At 40.5% G+C, this 19,754-nt stretch overlaps 3 protein-coding genes across 5 annotated transcripts; 1 reads left to right on the top strand and 2 right to left on the bottom strand.

The window, feature by feature from the left end:
• Positions 1-928: 928 nt before the first annotated feature.
• LOC141791805 (uncharacterized) lies at positions 929-2,595 on the bottom strand. Its single transcript, XM_074672458.1, has 4 exons — positions 2,154-2,595; positions 1,662-1,898; positions 1,303-1,543; positions 929-1,187 (listed from the first exon to the last, which is right to left on the bottom strand). The coding sequence occupies exons 1-4, from the start codon at positions 2,593-2,595 to the stop codon at positions 929-931; spliced, it is 1,179 nt and encodes a 392-aa protein (XP_074528559.1).
• Positions 2,596-3,071: 476 nt separating this feature from the next.
• On the bottom strand, positions 3,072-13,048 carry LOC141791354 (clathrin interactor 1-like). 3 transcript variants are annotated; one of them, XR_012598317.1, is made up of 13 exons: positions 12,816-13,048; positions 10,884-10,988; positions 10,622-10,718; positions 10,173-10,281; positions 9,817-10,005; positions 9,440-9,608; positions 8,681-8,897; positions 8,522-8,603; positions 8,346-8,423; positions 7,443-7,762; positions 7,115-7,298; positions 3,446-5,209; positions 3,072-3,367 (listed from the first exon to the last, which is right to left on the bottom strand). XR_012598317.1 is itself a non-coding variant. In XM_074671737.1 (12 exons), the coding sequence occupies exons 1-12, from the start codon at positions 12,854-12,856 to the stop codon at positions 4,812-4,814; spliced, it is 1,989 nt and encodes a 662-aa protein (XP_074527838.1). In that variant the 5' UTR covers positions 12,857-13,048; the 3' UTR covers positions 3,072-4,811. The 3 variants fall into 3 exon arrangements, 1 of the variants encoding a protein (XP_074527838.1); XR_012598318.1 differs by having other exon boundaries at positions 3,450-5,209; XM_074671737.1 differs by having other exon boundaries at positions 3,072-5,209.
• LOC141791356 (pinopsin-like) lies at positions 12,746-19,665 on the top strand. The gene is made up of 6 exons (XM_074671739.1): positions 12,746-12,807; positions 15,068-15,489; positions 16,616-16,789; positions 17,056-17,227; positions 17,509-17,718; positions 18,039-19,665. Exons 2-6 carry the CDS (start codon positions 15,149-15,151, stop codon positions 18,216-18,218), a joined length of 1,077 nt encoding a protein of 358 aa, XP_074527840.1. The 5' UTR covers positions 12,746-12,807; positions 15,068-15,148; the 3' UTR covers positions 18,219-19,665.
• Positions 19,666-19,754: the final 89 nt, after the last annotated feature.

Raw genomic sequence — 19,754 nt, 5'->3', positions numbered from 1 at the left:
TTTACCTGTGGTGTACTTCAAGGTTCTATTTTAGGCCCACAGATTTTACTGTTTACTTTTAAAGCTCACTTAGGTCTTGCACCAAGTTATCATTCAGAAATGTTAATGCCTTACAAGCCATCTCGCAGCCTTAGATCCTGGGGTGAAAAACCCTGCTGGTTGTCCCTAAGTCGAGACTCAAATCTAAGAGCGATCAGGCTTTTTCCTCCAGGGCCCCTTGACTTATATATATATATATATAGTATGCATCAATTTTAGTTTATATGTATTTGCATAATATGCACATATAGCTGTTCACACATAACCTCTATTTCTGTGCTTTTAATCATTGCTTGTTAAATGTTTTTATTCTCTTACCTCTCTCTCAGAACCTTTATCGTCTTCCCTCCTGATGTGATGTCATCATCTCCGACTTTTTTTTGTTGTCTGTATAATATCTCACCTCCCTCCGCCTCATGTTCTTTTCTCTTATTCTGTGCCAGGTTTTTATTTTTCAAAGCATCTTGTGAACAATTTTTTTTAAGGATATATACAAAAAAAAGTTTATTATTATTATTATTATTATTATTATTATTATATGGCATCTTATTAAAAGGTCATATGTTCAGTAACATCAAGAATCATTTTTATAGTTTGAATTATTTCTGTTTTTTTCTAATATTTTGTTGACACAAAAAAATGACAAATGTGTTTCCTGATCTGCTTGAATTCACAATACAGGCCATGGGACAGTAAAATAATGTAATGACTTTCACGTAATGGTGTTGACAGAATTCACATTCATTAGTTGAAGGGTGTAACCAGGTAATGTTTGTATTATATTTTATTAGACTTTGCAATAAAAGCCTTGAATACAGTCTGACGTACGTTGAACGTAATGCCATAGTTGGCTTATAATTTGAGTTGGTTTATAATTGTTTAATATTTCCTAGAGCAGTCCAACTACATCAAGATTACCACAGTCCATTGTGTTGTTGGCTGAAAGCTGCTGACTGGTGCAACTATCAGTGGAAGTTGAGCCAGTCATATATTCACGATGGTGACAAGCCATACAATGATCCTGTTGCTTGGTTGTTGGATGGTAGTAGGGAGAGGTCAGATTGCTCTCAAACACCTGTGGATGACTTTTGTGGTAACTCGCCTCATTATTCATTGTGCTGAAGATATTTGGGAATCTGCTGAAAACCCTGATGTAAAGACAAAGGATGGAAATTTGACATTTTCTTGGCTGAACTTTTCAAAGCAAGAAAAAAAGTTACCCTGTCTAGGGTAAAACTTGGAAAGCGGAAATGTTTCACAAACCTTGCAGATTGGGTGTTCCCACTGTAGTATGGGTCCACTGGGATATACTGATAAAAAGATGGACAGAAACAGTAGCCTGCCATGTAGGGCATCATAGCAGGCCAAGCATTTGTACTGGGGCCCTGAAATTTAAAGTATGGAGGATTTGGCCTTGATGTAGAAACAGTGGTGCTCTGTCCTCCGCTCTGCCTTGGAGGGTATAACAGTTTGTTTTTTTTCAGCAGAGGGCGATACTCATAATCTGGAATGATAGGACAAAACTAAAAACCAAATACTAGGACAGACATCTGATGCACAAAACAAACAGCAGAGAATGGCCCCTTTCCACTGGTTAATGAAAGCTGTGTTTGTGTCCATACCAGGGAATTTCTGCTGGTGGAGCTGTTTTAGTTTTCTCGCCATTTCAAAGTATGGACTCCTCTCTTCTTCACTAAGCTTGGACCACTCATTCCCCAGATAGATACTGATATCAGTAAACTTTGCTCCAGGATTCTGCTTAATCAGGGCACTCCGGCGGCTTCTAGACCACACCAGGTAGGCATTCATTGGTCGTTTAATGTATCCACTGTTTTTGCTGAACTTCAATGGAAACTGATCTGTGATGTTTGGAAATCAATTCATTAGTTTACAGTTGTAAAAAAGGGGACAAAGGAAACATCTGTGACGTAGAAATTAAGCTATTTATGGAAAGACAAACAAATCAACAAAACAAAGCTCCCTATATTTGTATATGGCCTCTGATCTGTGGAATAGACTGCCTTTCCATTCGTTTCACTTTCCTTTGTTTGTGTTTGTTCTCTGCTTCTGAACATTTCCCATAAAGATCACATAGAGACTCTGAAATACTTAACCTTTCTTCTTTAGCTGGTTGCCAGAACTGGTGACCTGTTCACCACTACTCCCATTGGCTGAGGTCAGGGTTGGAGGGATTGGATCTTGGCTCTCCTGCCCCCTGCTGCTCCCCCCTGTAAAGGGCTGTTGAAAATACTGCCTCCCAGTCACCTGTGGAAAGTCCTCGTGAACTTCTCCAACCCCCGGTGGCAGGTCTTCATCATTTTCTCCAACCCCCTGAGAGCCAGAAAGTACCGTTTCTGACCGGGTCCAGTCCCTGCTATGTGTACCCTCTTGAAGCCTCACTTGTGTGTGCCGATGCAGTTGAGGTTGTTTTAAAAAAGTGGAGATGGGGGGTAGCTTTCCATGTCGATACTCGTATCTTGTTCCGAAAACAGGCCTGCAGTTTCCCAAAGTCTCGGCTCCACTTCCGATCTGGTCCAACGGCTGAAGCTGATCCATATTATTGAATAAAGGGGAGACGGACGGCCGCCTGTGGTTCCTGACACGTATTTTCCAATTTCCAAATTACAGCTGCCCTTCCAATAATACTGCTACTTTGGCGGTCAGTTGTTTCTTGTTAGTGTTGTAGTTTACAGTAGGTTTCAGCACCCTTTAAGTTTAACTAGCCGTTGTCATGACAACAGTGGATGACTCGTCCGAAACACATTCAGAAGCCATTGGCATTTTTTTCATCAGTTTCTTTTTTATTTCGTATTGACTTTTTGTTTTCGATTTTAGCGCATTGGTTTATTATTCATTACTTATTCTTAATTCATTGATCAGTTTTAGTTTTGATCTCATTTAACTATAGTAGTACAAGATACTTGTCAGGGGATGTAATTTTATAGTGCTAAAAGGCTGCCACGATGGGCCCAGAAAGGATGTATTGTAGATGTAAGAATGTTAGATAATGACACAAGAAACAGAGTCATAAGTGTTATAATTTAATTTAATGTTGAATGAAGTACAGAAAATATAGAGTAAAATCAAATAAAATGAGCTGTTCCAAAATAAGAAACAAAAACATGATTCATGTCTACTGAATTATGTTATTAGTAGCTCTCTGCCATTCAAACATAACCATAAACTTAACTAATAAAAAGCTAAACAGATAGCTATGAAATCATCCTTCTGAGAGTAACAAAATAAAGATTTGGTCATTTGGAGTTCAGGGCCTCAGAAAATGACAACAGGCTCTGCTTAGCTGTGTTTGCACATTAAACAGAGAAATCTACACACACACACACACACACACACACACACACACACACACACACACACACACACACACACACACACACACACACACACACACACACACACACACACACACACACACACACACACAAACACACACACAACTTGATCTTCTTAACTTCCCCAAAACCTTTAAGGTGGTCTCAGCTGGCCATACAAGTATTTTCTGAAAACTCAAAAAAAAAAAAAATAAATAAATCCTCCAATTTATTTAACAGACGTCAAATGTAAATGTTATTTTTTAAGTGTGATGTTTTCAAGGCAAAAAGCTAGAGGACAATATTTTCTTGAAGACAGTGGCTTTTCTTCTTCCTTTTTTACTCTACAGCTTATTGGAAAATACTCTTTAAAAAACAATATATTTAACCTCCACCAATACCTGTATGTAAAAGTAGATAGACATGATACATGTGTGCCTTGAAGCAATGCTTGCACCTACTCCTACATCAAGTGTGTTACACCGGATTTTAAAATGACAACGGCAGAGAGGGGACTTGAAAGGACAAAAAAACTCTTTTATAGTATTTGGAGTGAACACTGAGTGACCTTTTCACAAGGTTTCTATTTGAGAGGATGAAAATTAAAGAGAGGACACACATTTTTTTTTACCCAACTTGACTTTTAAATAGCAACAAACTGCATCAGTTTGAATTTCCAGAAGACTGATGAAAAAGAGAGGGGTTGTAATATTTAATTTTTACTTTACAGTATATGGCTCAAGAAGCCCACACTCAATTTTCTCAATGTTTACACTTATCCTGCCATCTGCTGGAGAATCAGGGTAAAAATCTGTGTACTTAAGATACTAAATGTTGGCATGAGGTGAATAAGCAATAGATCCACCCCTGACAATTATATCATGGCTTAAATTTTGTGGTAGAGTTTTGTGAAACGCATATGTAATGATATCTAAGTCTACAATGATGGATAAGGCCATCTTTTTCATTTTAGTCAACCTTACTTTTTCTCTGTGCAGTTAGAGAATCACCTTTGCTCTGTGTTCTCATCATAACAAGGGATTGTTTTGTAATCTATTCAACAGTTGACAATCCTGTCCCCGTAGGAAAGTAATGACTCAAGGCTGTGGGTTGACGTCTTCCCTGCCTTTGGATGTCCTCTCTGTGACATCAATTCAGACATAAAATAGCTGCTGGGTGAGGGGCATCAGTGGTTGCTCCACCCTCCCACTACTTAAGTCGACAGACTCAGGTGGAGAAAAATCACTGGTGCTGACTTGGTGCCAGCAAAGAAAGGGAGCAGACGTAGACATGCAAGGTTGTCTTTCAAGTACAGCAGTCTTCATGTGATCCTCTCATAATGAGACACACACACACACACACACACACACACACACACACACACACACACACACACACACACACACACACACACACACACACACACCTAGTTGCACTTTTTCATTTCCCAAAACTGCCAAAGTTAGCGAAGGCATCTTGTTTGGGTGGAACCACTGCTGGGGTGATCGAGTGTGCTAGGCCCATCCCCACTCCTGGCATCCCCATACCACCCATCATGACTGGAGTGGTCATGCCCATATTCATGCTCATGTTCATTCCCATCATGCCTTGGTTTACAGGAATTCCGCTCATTCCTATGCTCCCCGTGTTCATTGAAGGGGGCATAGTTGCTGCCAAGGAGGCGGGCATGCCAGTTGCCATGGATGCAGGCATGCCCATCGTCATGGGATTGCCTGACATCATAGGATTGGCTGGTGGTCTGATGGGTGTCACGTGAGGTGGGGAGCTAAGGTTCAGTCCTCCAAAGTTCTGGGCCAAAAGGTTGACAGGAGGCACACCTGAACAGACACATGAGTTAAATACACAGTTTATACCTCAGATCATGTTGAATGTTAATATCCTTAATGTTTACTGACATCCACCTGTTCCACTTTATTACTTCATTCATTTAAAGTTAATGGAGGACTCAACAAGTATGATCATGGTGACAATGTAAGACTTGTTCAGTTATCCTTAATACTAATGGTTTTTATTGAAACAGAAGGAATAATCACTTTAATTTGCTGAAAGGTTGACATTTTATCTGATTTTTCAGTACTTCCAGATGAAAATATCTTTATTTTGTGATGATGGTAAATGTTCTTCAGGAAATGCTTTACTGACTAAATTCAAGGTTCAAGATTCTGAACAGCTGGGTTCTTCTGCTCATGGAGCAAGCACGGCTTACATGTACCAGGTTGAGCAGCAACCTCTGGTCTATAAATAGGAGACAGTGAAGAAGTGCTAAAATCTGCTGTTTCTCGAGTGTCCCCACTTGAGGCTGGCTACAGACGTACCAGAGGTCATACACACCAAGCCAAAAAAGACATTTTCACAGCAGAAATAAACAAATGAACAGCCTGGTAGCAAAAACGTCTCCTGTCTGAATCACTAATTTCTCAATCGGCAGACACTCTACGGAGGGTGAATTTTTCCTAACTCAGCAGTTTAGAGCAGGGATGGCCAACCTGTGGCTCAGGAGCCGCATGCAGCTCTTTGCCTTTCAGTGTTCTTTGATCCATTCATAAAAAATATCTTTGGATCTATATATCAATATGTGTAGTGGTGTGCTAATCAATCTGAAATATTCATATATTGATGCCTACGTTGGGATCAGTATTGATCGATACTTGGGTGATGAGACTGATACTTAAGTTTCGGTTTCTCTTTTCTACATGCACTCCTCTCAATCGCTCATGCGCATATAGCTATCTAGATAGATAGATAGATAGATAGATAGATAGATAGATAGATAGATAGATAGATAGATGATAGATAGATAGATAGATAGATAGATAGATAGATAGATAGATAGATAGATAGATAGATAGATAGATAGATAGATAGATGGAAATGTATTGCTTTTTATTTTATGTCATTTTGTTTATGTGTGAGAGGAAGTGCGTTTGTAAGACCACGTGCGTGATGTGCATGTGGCTCTTTGTAGTACCACAGTAATTTTGTGGCTCTGAGTCTCTGACTGGTTGGCCACCCCTGGTTTAGAGGATATTAAGATCCCAATCAGGGGCACAGCTCAGCTCACGTGACTGACAGGTGCCCTATAGCTGTTACTGTGAAGACTCAAAGCCTGTGTGACTTCAAATATGGCCGTACCAGCTGATTTGCTTCAAAAATCTGTTCAAGAAACAGAAAGGTGATGTTGGGGAGACAATGTCCATTAATTATACTGTCTATGACCAGGATGCATTCAGCATGATAAGCCTTTATCTTGGCCTTGACGTCGCTCCACTGCATGTCCCTGGCTATGTACCCAGTTTCATTAAATACAGCTAAAGCCAAAACACTGTGGTATAAATCCTCACCTGTGACGTCTACACTTGGCATTCTTTGTCATAAAAGCATAATCTCTGACAGCTCTGTTTAGTAAATGCAATTGTGATTGATTGTTTTTAACATTTAAACACTTTGAAGTATGTCGCGTCTCATCATTAAAGTAAACTCAGTTTCAAACCATAGAAAATACAGTTGGCTTTTTCAGGCAGTATACATCACCAGCTCTGAGTAAACATCCAAATAAAATGTGGACAAGTTTCCCTTCTGGTAAGGTCTGATAATCAGAAATTTGGGCTTCCTGTAGCATTTTAAGAACCATAAAACACAGCTACATGTTTTTTATATATATATATATGAACCTATTTTCACAAATGAATGAAGAAATGGAGTTATAGTATCAAAAATATTACCTTGTTGCTGAATTATGTTGTTGAGTGTGGGAGGCGTCTTTGTGGGGTTGAGGCCCGCTGATAAGAAGTCCAGGCTGATGTTGACGGAGGGATCAGACCAGGTTGAACCCAATGATCCCTGACCTCCAACCCCAACCTTCTGCTGTTGTCCTAAAGGCTGCTGGGATGTCATGCCTCCTAAGCTCTGAAATAATTTGAAAATGTTTTAGATGAGAACAATGGTTTTCATTACTTCTAAATGTTATTTTACCACCAATCCAGACGACTTATACTGTGATTATCTTGTTTTTTACTAGTGAGGCCTTGGTTTGATGTGTGTAAAACCCACCTGTTGGGAGCGAGAAAGTGGCATGTTGGGCATAGCAACAGACACTCCTGGTGTCGACCCCCCCAGAGAGAAGGTCAGACTCTGAGAGGCACTCAGCGTTGTATGTTGATTGGTTAGCTGGTGATTAACTCCCATCAGATCAAAGAGCTCTGCAGAAGGTGGAACGGGGGCAGGATTTGAGGCAGGGGCTGAGGGTGACTGGACACTGCCGAACAGGTCAGTAACCTGCTGAGAAGGAGCAGAGCTAGACGAGGCTGGCTGGTTGGTCGAAAATGCATTCCAGTCTCCAAATTCCCCATTTCCATTGGCTGATGGAGCAGCTGTCAAAGAGAGAAGCAAAATGTTTAGTTATAACATTCATCTAAGAGTGGTACTGCCCAGTGTATGTGCTAAATCTGTGACCAAACCAGCAATGATTTTCCATAAAAGATGGAGTCTGATTTACCACAATATAAATTCACATGAACATTAAAGAGAACATATTTCAGCACTCAAGGTTGCTTGCATAATAAACACAGGCTTTAAGCCCTTCCAGTCATTTAACACAGCAGGTGGCTATGAACTTTAAATGCACTCAAACTAAGGACCTCTCTGTTAAAGGGCTGTAATTTTTCTGTTGAACATATTCCTGGTAAAAGGAATGAATGTCTGGGCACGTGTGGAAATTTCCACATATAGATCTGACAGTTGAAATTGTCATTACGACTGATCCTGTATGAACATTCCTCCAGAACGTTTCCTTTTTTTTTGAACCATCTGTTACCATTTAGGACTTGGGGGTCAATTGCGGTCTAATAAAACAAATAATGCCATGTGCTCCCTGCGACACTCGAAAATATAAAACTCTTATGAAACATCCCAAGTTCACTACAGGATGAGCTAAGATAGGAAGAACAGGTTTACCAGTGGAGGTTGGGAGGCTGGCAGACGCTGCAGGAGAGGAGAAGTCAGCAAAGCCACCTATGAGGTCTGATGGGCCACCTGAAAAGGAACACATGTTTTTATACAAGAAAGTACAAGCTGACACATAGTGTACCAGCATATATCCACTCTATCTATGTCTATAAATATTATGTTACCTGTTGCAGAGCTCTGATTGGATGAAGGGTCGATTATTAGCAGGTCAGCTAGACCGCTACTCGAGGACTGTCTGACTGAAGTCTAAAGAGGCAGAGACACATAGTAAGTAATCATGTACTGTATTTAACATATAGAAAAGAAGGACTGTCTGTGGGCACCTTCTCCTCAGGGCTCTTGTCTCCTGTGTAGTGAGCTGCAGCACCCAGGTCCAGGGTCTTGCTGCTTGTTGCTCCACTGCGTTTCCGTGTGGTGGTGGTTGTGGTTTCTGTAGCTTGTGTGATCTGGATGCTCTTTGTTGTGACAGTCTCTTCCTCGTCTTTAAATTCAAGGGTTTCCTGCCGTCCGTTTCTCGATGCTCTGTCCTCTTCGTTGTCACTATGGCAACAAGACAAGGGGTATATGGCAACAAGCAGTCGGGAGATTTGCTAGCGACCTTTTTTTGCTCTGCAGTTATTGTATGCCTGCGTAGGTTTGCTTGTGTAATGACTCATTTAAGACCAATGATATAAGAAGATATTAAACACATATAAAAAAGAAAACATCAGGCCACCAGACAAAAACTAACAAGACCTCTTCAAATAAAAGGAAGAGAGACACATTTTTAAACATGGAAATAAACTGTTTTTTATTTTTACATCTTTGCTTAACACCTGCATGAAACTTGAAAAGCAAATACTGAGTCCATGAACCATCTAATATGTCAAAAGGGAGTTTTTTTTGGTTATTGTTTAACTTTGAAAGAGATTCTGGATTTGAAAGAATTGCTTGGTAAACCAACTATTGCAAATTCACTCCTCAATTCTGGCACTATAACCAAACAGGTGAGCAGTAACTCTCACAGGCTTCCCCTGTACACTTTCAAACTAGTGCAATAGAGGAAATATTGGCACATGGACAACATTTGTGTGTATGTTTACCTGATTCTATCTGGTGAGTCATCCCGTTCCTTCTTTCTGAACTTGTTGAGTGTGTCATCGATGGTGCTGCCTATCTTGTCACTGATTTCTCCGAGCTTCTCACTGAAGGGGAAAGCCCCTCTACTCTTGTCCCAATCTTCGTCCCACTTGCTTCGATCCAACTCAGTAGCTGAAAGAAAGGGGACAAGGGGACAAAGAAAACAACATAAATAACCCTATAACAGTAAAAACTCTTGCATACACTCATTCATTTTCAGCATTTGTACCTCTTCATAATACTTGCTCAAGGGAATTTCATTTCATTCAGGTTTTTGGACACTGAATTATCACTTTAAGTCACATTTGACTAAAGTCTTCAAAGGATGTAAATAACTTACAGTTTTTAATGCTTCCTCCTCCTCCTCCACCACCTCCTCCCATGCTGTCAGAGGACACTCCAATGTATTTATCTTTGTTTTTCTTGGCTTTCTTCCTTTCTTCTCTCAGCCTGTCATCATCCTGGACAAACTCCACCATCTCCTTGACCTTCTGACGTACATTTATACCCTGATCCTTTCCATTCTCATCTGTAAAACACACAATGACAAAAGAGAGAAGTAAAAGGACTGGTCATGATCAAAAACACATTGTTATTATTACTGGGCATACAACACTCATTCTCCTCACAGAAGAATCGAGAGGAAATTTTAAAACAAAGATACTGCGTCATTCTTATTTCAATTGAGAAACTTACCAATGAAGTGGTAGTTTTCTAGAGATCGCAGGTCATAGATGTGTTCTCTGGCACTGGTGACGACTCTTTCTGAGCCATTCCTGATCAGATAGGCCAGCAGCAGTAAAGCCTTGCACAGGAGATAAAGAGAGACATTTAGATCTTTGTACAGAACACCAAAAACTGCTTAACACAATAGAAAACTCCTCATCTGTTTCTGATATAATAACAATTTACAAATTCAATCATACAGGCACAAAAAGCCAGGTTGAATAACCACAACCCCATGACCTCTCTTTTTAACCATGACATCACGTAATTTTGAGACACACTTTGTTGCATTAACAGCCTGTTCTGCTGCTGTGAATTTAATGATGTAGCTAAAAGTTAAAAATTTCAGGAGACAAATCAACCAATGAGCGAAATCTTTTACAATTGGAAGCAACTGTTCAACCACGGCGTTGCTGTACCTTGTAGACACGTCTCCAGTTCTTCTTGTTATCTTTCAGCATCCTGGTCCAAAGCATGTTCATCACTTCCGGGAACTGCTCATACATAAAGGTGGATCTACATACACACAAGCACAAACACATGTCAAGCATTTAGAGAGCTGGGAGGACCCGGGTACTCCAGAGAAAAATCAGGTCAAGCAGAAAGAGAAAGCTCTTAACAAAAATTTTTTAGTTTATTAATCAAACATCTGGGATGCATTTATGAGATGACAAAAAATACTTTGCTATTTCTCCCATCAGTTGTCCGGAGGGTCCCCACGGGTCGTCATTTGTTGCCTCTCTCACCTTGGACTCAATCTCAGAGTAGTTCATTACCACATTGGTGCTGTCAACACAAACACAGATTCCCTTTGATTATTATAAACTATAGAAAGATGCTCAAGAATATCATAATCACATGTAAGACAAAATAACATCAGCTTTCTGGAAAATGTGTAATGGAATTGCCTGTCTTTAACACTTGTCACTGTCTGCAACAATGCAACAGATAATAAAAAAAACGTAGCTGACTTAAGAACCAAGAAGAACCAACCAAATATTTAAAGTAGCATGTGTATAAACACGAGCTGGTCATGGTCCTGCATTTAAATGTAAATGAGTGTGTGTGTGTGTGTGTGTGTGTGTGTGTGTGTGTGTGTGTGTGTGTGTGTGTGTGTGTGTGTGTGTAAAACAGTGAGGCAAACACAACCACATCACCCCAAGAGCACTGTCGGCTTCCTGCCTGCTTTGTTTCTGTGGGCTCACCTGCTGCTGGGTTTGTTTTCCTGTGTTGCATCTGTTCAATGGCTTGAGCTGGAAACCTTCATGAGAAACACGACTCACTGTTCCCTCCACTTCATCTTTAAGTTTCCTTATTCTGTCATTCTGTCTCTTTTACATAATTATTCTTTTTTAAATCCAGACTCTTGTTGATCATTGCTCCATCTCACCTTTCCTACCTTTCCATCTTCCTCTTAGGGTTTCAACCCCCTTGGTTTAAGAAAACTGGCATGAATCTTATCATTACTGGATGTGCCTGCCTTCAGGTACTGACAGAAAATACAACTAGAAAGAGCTTGTATTAGCATGACTCTTAATCTGCAGTAAAAGCAAGGCCACCACTGCCAGCGCTTTTGAGGTAGATCAATAATGGAGAGTATTCAACAAGCCCAGCCAGGCACAACCAACAGCTGGTGTGAGCTGGTGTAAGTTCACTACACTTTCTGTCTGGGCAGCACTATTAAAATATTATTGTCCCTGTTGTGTACTTCATTATCAAATAGAGAGGTTAACTGCATGACCTTACTCGCTGTGTTATGTATTGTTTTCCATTATACATTATATTTCCCCCAGTTTATCCTTCAAGTATTTATGCTCCTCATTCGGCAAAGTTTTCGACAACTAAAGTCTCTTTCTTAAAACTGGACTAAACGCACATTAGAATGACTTTATTAATCATACAGCCACAACATTTCTATACTGTTAGGCAATAGATAATATGCAGAGTTTAAAGGCTAGCAGTGTCCACGACAGTGGGCTTTGTTTAGCTAACAAGCGTTGTTGTTCTGACTGACCAGGACCATGGGGGTATGGGCCTCGTTGTAGCGTAGCTACACTAGGGGACATGATCGGTGGCTAATTGGTAGGAAATTCACCGCCCACGCAAAGTTATCCTGCAGTCTAGATGGTATCATTGTTCCCTTGCCTAACTAACCGTGATATAATGTTAGATGAGCGCTTAGCGTAGGAAGCGGGTATCGCCCGGGTGGGACAGGGCGTGATTCTGCAGCAGCACTCACAGGACCACTACACAGAGCCAACCTGAGCTTAGCACGGCTAGCGGAATTAGCTAAATGGATAGCTTTCGTTCTGAATCCTAATGGAATGTGTAGTATTTGCAAATGTGGGGGTGTTGTGCGAACCAATACAGGAAACTTTTCAATGAATGACGATCTTGTACAATGCAAATATCTGGTAATACTACAAGACTAAGGATTGGCAGCTAGCCAGCTAAGAGGAGCTACCAGCTGAGGGGCTATCTCCGTGACGTCACGGCCCGTATCCTCTAAAAGCTGCTGATGCTGCCGGGCTAAAGCCGCCGAGCTCAGCTAGCCGGTTAGCCTTGGAAAGACTTAGCAGGAAACAACGGCTCCACCTGCGCCTCGGTACTCACGCTTTGTCCACCAGCTCTCTGACTTTCCACATATTCAGCATCTCAGCACGGAACTGCGGGCTCGCCGCCTCGGTACTGCGTCGCCCCCGTGTCTGTACACCTCGCACGGCAGAGGTGATATCCAGTTACAGACGACAATCCCCACTACTCCTCGATAAGATCCGATAGTACAGCGTACAGTGGTCGCTGCGGTTAACGGACCGGCCCCAGTTGCTACGGAAACGCCGTTCGTGTCTACGTCACCGATACGTACAAATGTGCCATCGCTCGCGAACTGAACAAGCGAAGCTCGGAGCAATATGACGCATAAACATTTCAGCAATTAGTTATTCGGTTATATGCCACTCAGTTGTGTAGGAAGGTTGTCGTGTCCCGCTCAAGGACACTTCAATCTTTATAGTGGGATATTCAACATAGCAGCACATGTATTTTTTTAAGACATCAGAGATTGTGGTATAGTAATAGCAGTTAATTTACAAAGTACTTTTTTATTAAATAAGATCAATGTGTTTCAGACAAAAATAAAAACTTTTTTTCAAATTATGAGAATATAACGAAAAAAACTCAACAAATGACTCCTGCAAACAGAGTAAAAATGTTTCCATAAAATAATAACACTCAAAGTCAATATAACATCCTTTCAAGTTTTATTTGCCTTAACTTAAATCTGCCTACTCCAAAGTGAGCAAAAGGTGAGGATGAAGCTCCTAAAGCTGCAAACTATTGAACCTTGGGTATCCCGTGAAAGCTGGAAATTCTGATTTGATAAATGGCCCCTAACAATTTATTTCAGAACTCCCTTTCAAACAGAAAATAGGAAGTCAGGCACTTTGTCTTTTCAGGTGACTTGAAAACTGCTCAAGTAGAAACAGAAAAAGGACTGAATAGGGGGACGAAAAATAGACTTTAGAGGATAGAGAAACAGAAGTAAGAGAGAGATGAAAGAGAGGACTTAAATATTTTATTCTTCTATTTCTTCCCCCGAGTCGTCTCCTCTTGCTTCATTCTCAGCCTGTCAGAAGCTTCTTGGTTTCCTCCTTCTGCAGGCAACCCCCAGTTCAAAAAAGTTAAACTAAGTTAAAGTCAATTTAGGTAATCTGTTTCCACTTGTAAGCAAAGTGACTGACAAGTGACCAGTCCAGGATGCACGATAGGCACGATCGTCTAAGTCCCCTATGGATGAGTAGAAAATGTTTAAGAGGGTGGGAACAGCTTCATCCAATTTCTATCGTCCAGGTGTGGTCATACTGCTGAGTTTTATAGTTTAAACCCTCACCTGATGAACCAATCTTGACCTAAAAGAATAGGGACATTATTAAGAATCTGTTTATCTACAAGACCAACTGTTTACCCGAGTTAAATAGTAATCTCTTCTGCACTACCTGCTGAACGGTTAGCTTTCCAGCTCTCATGGACAGGGATATTGTTTTTTTCTACCATTTCGTAGGCTAGATCACAGGATTTCTTTGCCGTGAGGCCATGGAAATGGTCAGCCAGTTTTATCACATGGTTTGCAAGGTCTTCCTCCATTTCCTCTTTGCGTTTGCTGTCCCTGTGTAGCCTGCCACTGTCACTTCCCCTCCCTCTTTCTTTTTTTAAGAATCTGTGTAAGGTTGACCTGTCAATATGTCTCTCTGTGGCCACTTTTCTTATGGATTTTCCACCCTGGACTTCGGTTGCTGCTCTCTGTATCTCCTCAAGGGGTGTTGAGCCCCAGTTTGTCTTCCTGCTGTGTTTCCTCGGCATTCTAGCTTGTCTACAATGTTAACACATATTTTTAAAAAAATCATTATGTATAACTACACTTAAACACGTTTTACCTCTGACACTTTAGTGCCTCATTGTGGGGTAGGTTAAATCACTGGGTCAGTTTACCCCAAGCAGTTTGGCTCACTTTACCCCACAGCCACCATTTTGTTAAAAACAACCTAGCCTACTAATTCAGGCTAATACTTAGCTACACAATTCATATGGTTATATACATTGATAGTTCAGCAACACATCTGAAATATGTTTTAAAATATAGTTAAAATTGTTTTGAGTTTATATTCATTATTCGTGATATGTTGAAAATTTAATTTGACATGCAAAAATAGATTTTTGGAGAATACATGTTACTTAACACTTCAACTTGTGTTTCTGTTAGACAGGGGGTGGGTCAATTTACCCTCAGGCTCAACTTACCCCGTTCTCCCCTATCTGTCAGTTAGTTGTATTAATAATTTGACTCTGGGTGTTGTCCTACTTTTCAGGCTCTGTGTTTCAATCCACTTAAATGGAGTAATTGACATTTGCTGTGATTGGTGCCATCCCATGGTTTTCACTAGGTTGTCATGGTGAACCTCCTGCAGCACAATGAAAATGTCACCTCCAGGCACTCGGATTCCACCGCCGTCGACGAGCTGAGCCGTGCGGGTCGCATCGCTGCAGCAGTCCTCCTTGGGTTTATACTGGTCCTGGGCTTTCTCGGTAACTCCCTGGGCCTTCCGGTATTTTCACGCTTTCCGCGGCTGCAGACCCCCGCGAGCCTGCTACTCATGAACATCAGCGCGAGTGACATGCTCGTGAGCATCTGTGGGACTCCACTCAGCTTCGCGGCCAGCGTGCGAGGCAGGTGGCTGACTGGCTTCTATGGGTGTCAGTGGTACGGTTTCTCAAACGCGACCTTCGGTAAGTGGGGAATCATGGTGGAGAACAGCTAAACTCAGTTGTTTGACGAAATAATTCGACTCTGTCCTGAGGAGGGGTGTCACATTTATACGGTGGAGGCCAAGGGTCAGGGACCAGTTAGATCAGGACCTTTTTAGTTGTGCAATTAGTCTCAGAATTCAGACTATCAAGTCGGATATGTTTGTTTTAACTCAAAAATCTTTTTTGATCTCAACGTTATCGGCCACTGCTCATTTCTAAATATATACAAGTCTTGCCCAACACTATCTCTCATCATTATCTTGAAGTTGTAGTTCAGAACGATACCTTATTTACTTTTACTTAGAGTCCCATTATCTGTTTTCATGAAAATATAAAAGGCCCTTATTGGTCAAAGTATAAAAGAAAGCTGAGAAAGGTATATGGTGTAAGCTTTAAAAAAATAACAAAAAAAATTGAAACTGTTAAATTTTTGGAATGTAGCCTTGTGACACATGACTGGTTAAATCCAACAGACTATCTCAAGACACATTGTGAAATAATTTTTGTAGAACTATGATTCATAGTTTGTAATTTTCTTGCCTTTTCTCCTTTTACCTCCATGTTTTATATGTAAACACATTTACACCTGAAGACATAACGAGAACACAATGCACCTAGGGGCTATGATGCCTTTGCTCTTATAAAAACCCAGGCTGATTTATTCTGGTATCCCGTATCCCGTAATCCTTTAGTAGATGTTGCCCAAACTGAGATTAGATATATCTATTAAATACCAGATATACCTATTAAATATCAAACTTTTTCTCCATTTTCATTCATCATGTTCATGTTAGTGTGTGTTAAGCAGGTGGTGTTTACACGCACTTTTAGATTCTAACAGGATTGTTAACAATATAAGATAGTCTGTTACATTTAATAACCTCAGACAAAGAAACACGACTGTACTAATGTCAAAATGAAAGTGTAGTGAGGCTTAAAAACTTAACATAAATTTGGTTAAATCCGTGACATGTGAGATACAATTGATTAGATGATTTGGTGGTTACCTCTTTGACTTTGACTATCAAATTAAAGTCATGTAATTTGTGATTTTGTCTCAAAACAGAAGCTGAACGTCCTGGTTTGTTCCTTGTGTCTCTCTCTGTCAGATATTGTTTCTCTTCTGTCTCTCTCTCTCTGCTGTCTTTGGAGCGATACTCTGTGTTGCTCTGCAGCAGCATCCAGTCCAGTTCCTCTCAGTACCGCAGAGCCAGGCTGGCTGTTGCAGCCTCCTGGTTCTACTCAGTGGTCTGGACTGTACCTCCACTGCTTGGCTGGAGCAGGTCTGTACTTCTATCATTAGAATAAACACTAATGAAATGAGTGATGGGATCAAAAGTGAGGGGTAAAAAACAACTTTACAGTTAAACAGATATAAAATATAGGCATTGGTAGCACATATTTCAACGTAACATTTTTTACACATTCTATAAGAAGAGTTTTGGGCTGTTCATGTAATCAACATCATTTTAAATCTACAATCAGAGAGTAATAAACATCCAATGACACTTTGAAATAATCTCAGTGTTTGTTTTTTTTGATGGAGCAGCTATGGGCCAGAGGTTCCCAGCACCACCTGCTCAATCCAGTGGCACCAGTGTTCAGCTGCTGCTCGCTCCTACGTCAGCTGCCTGTTTGTCTTTTGCCTGCTTCTGCCGCTCCTGGTGATGCTCTTCTGCTATGGGAGGATCCTGCTGGCTGCTAGAGTAGCTGCGAGACAGGTGAGTGACCTTTGACCTTCGGATTAAGTTTATCCTAGTATGTATAACTTCAACTTGTTCTCAAACGAAAACAATAAGTGTGGTGGGATAGGTGTGTGGACGGTGGAAAAAGTATTTACAACAACCTTTATTCGCTCTTTGAGCTCCTCATGACCTTCTTGTGCTGACAAAACTTGTGGTATGGGATAAACCGTTTCTCAAGAAATGAGGTATCTTGTAAAATCCTTATTCACGAAACACATCCTAGTAAACAAAATAAAGTGTCCAAAATGTGTTTCCAGGTTACTGGGATCAACACTACTGTACTTCTGACAGTAGTGTGCATGGTGACGGGGTATGTTTTGTGTTGGATGCCATATGGCGTTGTGGCGATGCTGTCCTCGTTTGGACGTCCTGGCATGGTGTCGCCTGCTGCAAGATTAATCCCCTCCCTCTTGGCAAAAACCAGCACTGTTCTCAACCCATTTATTTATGTGCTGCTCAACAATCAGGTAACATCAATGGCAAGAACTGTGGAAGTTTGCTGATATCCACATAAAGGAACACAATTTCTTAGACTTTAGTTGACTCACATAAAGCAGAAGTTCATAATTTGTCAAACACAAAAAGTTTGTTTACCTCACCTTGTGTCATAAAATGAGGCTTCATCAGAAGTGCATAGAACCCCTATCTTTCTTTTTTGGTCAAAATCAGTTGCCTACACTACCCACAATGCAGCTTTTCTGCTTGAAGCTCAGTCAAAAGTAAAATAACAATATGTGTAACACTTATTTTCTTGTTTTCTTTCTGTCTGTCTGTCTGCGGTTCTCAGTTCTCAAGCCATTTCTTATACATGATCAGGTGCAGCTCTGAAGCTCCGCCCACCCCGGTCCACCATACCATGCACAGCAGCACGGGGGCGTGGCCCCACAACCCCAAACTGTCTTCAGAGGAACCAAACACTGTGCCTGTGACATTCACACCCAGAGGCCAGCAGATACAGGTGCTCTAGTTCCACTGACTCAGTCATCTTCCTCCCGTGTCCCCTGAACGCCTAACACTCCTGTGTTTGAGGAAAATGAAGAAGTAGACATTATCATGACATTACTTTTATCCTCAGCCTGAAAACAACACCTAGGAAAAAAGGTCCTCCAGTATGTGATCATGAGTGTTAAATTTCAGTGATCATTTGAGAAGACATGCAAAAGTCTAAACTTCTGTGGGAGTTAATCCTTGGTAAGTATTTGACTAAGACAACAACTGCACTCACATGGATTGAATATTCACAAGATTGATTCAGCACATGTTGCACAAACAGTTAAACTTAACCGTGTTTGTTTTCCTGTTCCCTCCATTTACGCTTTGTAAACATCTATAATTAAATTATCTTCTTCATGTTACTAAGTTTATGATGAACTCTATTCCACAGGAAGGTCTGCAGCAATAGAGACTCAGAAAATCTCTGAAATTAGCCTTAAAGCCCAATGATTAAGGAAGGCCTGGGTTAGGATAATGCCGCTGAGGTCCAACATAAAAGACAATAGTCTGTATCCATACAATAAGACATGATTCCTTTCACAATTTTATTTTTGGAGCCATTTAACAACATGTCCTTTAACTCATTTATCTGGTATGTTGGCTTAAAGCTTTGGTAGGAAATTACTGGTTTCATTTATTCTTGTTATATGTGTGTTCGTTTATCAAATGCTCTGATAATAGCAATTGCAGGGCTGTTGAAGGACTTTCATAAGCACCTGTTTGCATTAATGCCATCTTCCATGAGCTTTAAGAACAGGTTTTCACAAAAATAGCAGAGAGCTGAAGCTCAATAAAGCTTGCAGTGATAGTGATGCTCTTGTAACCCAACTAGAAAAGTGAAAAGGAAGTGTTTGCGCATATGTTTGGGGTTTTTCAGATACTTTGAAAGTCTCAGATACAAGATGATTACAAACCACATTTAGGGCTCAATTTGTCTCCCATCCCTCTCAATCACGTCTGATCATTCCAGATCCAGATTTGTGGATATTAAACATATTTGGGGAAACACAAGTTTTCCCAGACACGAGCAGAATATTGAAAAGAGGACAAGTTTGTAGTTTTTATTGACCTTTAATATTTGCAGCGTATTCTGTTGTTTGATTCTGACAGCTCATTTGAACTCAGGGCTTTTATTTATTTAAGAAAAATCTAACTGTTGATTGAAAAGTTTGACTGAATGAGTTTTTTTTTTTTAGATTATTTCTACAGAACAAATTAAAGTGAAGTTTTAAATCCTATAAGGATACTTAATTTTTTTTTTTTTAAGTATCACACCAGGTTATTTTGTGTTGTCTTTGAACCACTAGGGGGTGCTGACTCTCAGCTGGCCTGTGCACATACATGCACACAGCAGTGTAGTGGATGTGTAACGGCATAAGTAATTAACAAAATGAATGATAATAAAACATGTAGAGTCTTTTTTTATTCATGGTCAACAATATGCAACAATTAAAAATCCTCAGTTCAGAATAAACAGCTTTAGATTCCTGAATGAATGATCAACACCAAA

This window comes from Halichoeres trimaculatus, unplaced genomic scaffold (assembly GCF_033239565.1).
Source record: "Halichoeres trimaculatus isolate MK-OKI-2021-1 unplaced genomic scaffold, fHalTri1.1 fHalTri1_scaffold_6, whole genome shotgun sequence".
Lineage (NCBI taxonomy): Eukaryota > Metazoa > Chordata > Actinopteri > Labriformes > Labridae > Halichoeres > Halichoeres trimaculatus.
The sequence above is the reverse complement of the archived record's forward strand: the minus strand, read 5'-3'. Positions and strand labels throughout refer to the sequence as shown.

What these genes read in the sequence shown, in the direction of transcription:
- LOC141791356 (XM_074671739.1), top strand. Translation starts at nt 15,149, where the DNA reads ATGGTGAACCTCCTGCAGCACAATGAAAATGTCACCTCCAGGCACTCG. An exon ending in TCAAACGCGACCTTCGGTAA is followed by an intron (nt 15,490 to 16,615) that starts GTGGGGAATCAT and finishes TCTCTCTGTCAG; the next exon opens with ATATTGTTTCTCTTCTGTCT. An exon ending in ATGTGCTGCTCAACAATCAG is followed by an intron (nt 17,719 to 18,038) that starts GTAACATCAATG and finishes TGCGGTTCTCAG; the next exon opens with TTCTCAAGCCATTTCTTATA.
- LOC141791805 (XM_074672458.1), bottom strand. Translation starts at nt 2,595, where the DNA reads ATGGATCAGCTTCAGCCGTTGGACCAGATCGGAAGTGGAGCCGAGACT. An exon ending in CAACCAGCTAAAGAAGAAAG is followed by an intron (nt 1,899 to 2,153) that starts GTTAAGTATTTC and finishes CAAACATCACAG; the next exon opens with ATCAGTTTCCATTGAAGTTC. An exon ending in CCACCAGCAGAAATTCCCTG is followed by an intron (nt 1,544 to 1,661) that starts GTATGGACACAA and finishes CTATCATTCCAG; the next exon opens with ATTATGAGTATCGCCCTCTG.
- LOC141791354 (XM_074671737.1), bottom strand. Translation starts at nt 12,856, where the DNA reads ATGCTGAATATGTGGAAAGTCAGAGAGCTGGTGGACAAAGC. An exon ending in AGAAAACTACCACTTCATTG is followed by an intron (nt 10,006 to 10,172) that starts GTAAGTTTCTCA and finishes TGTGTTTTACAG; the next exon opens with ATGAGAATGGAAAGGATCAG. An exon ending in ACAAGAGCCCTGAGGAGAAG is followed by an intron (nt 8,604 to 8,680) that starts GTGCCCACAGAC and finishes CTGCCTCTTTAG; the next exon opens with ACTTCAGTCAGACAGTCCTC.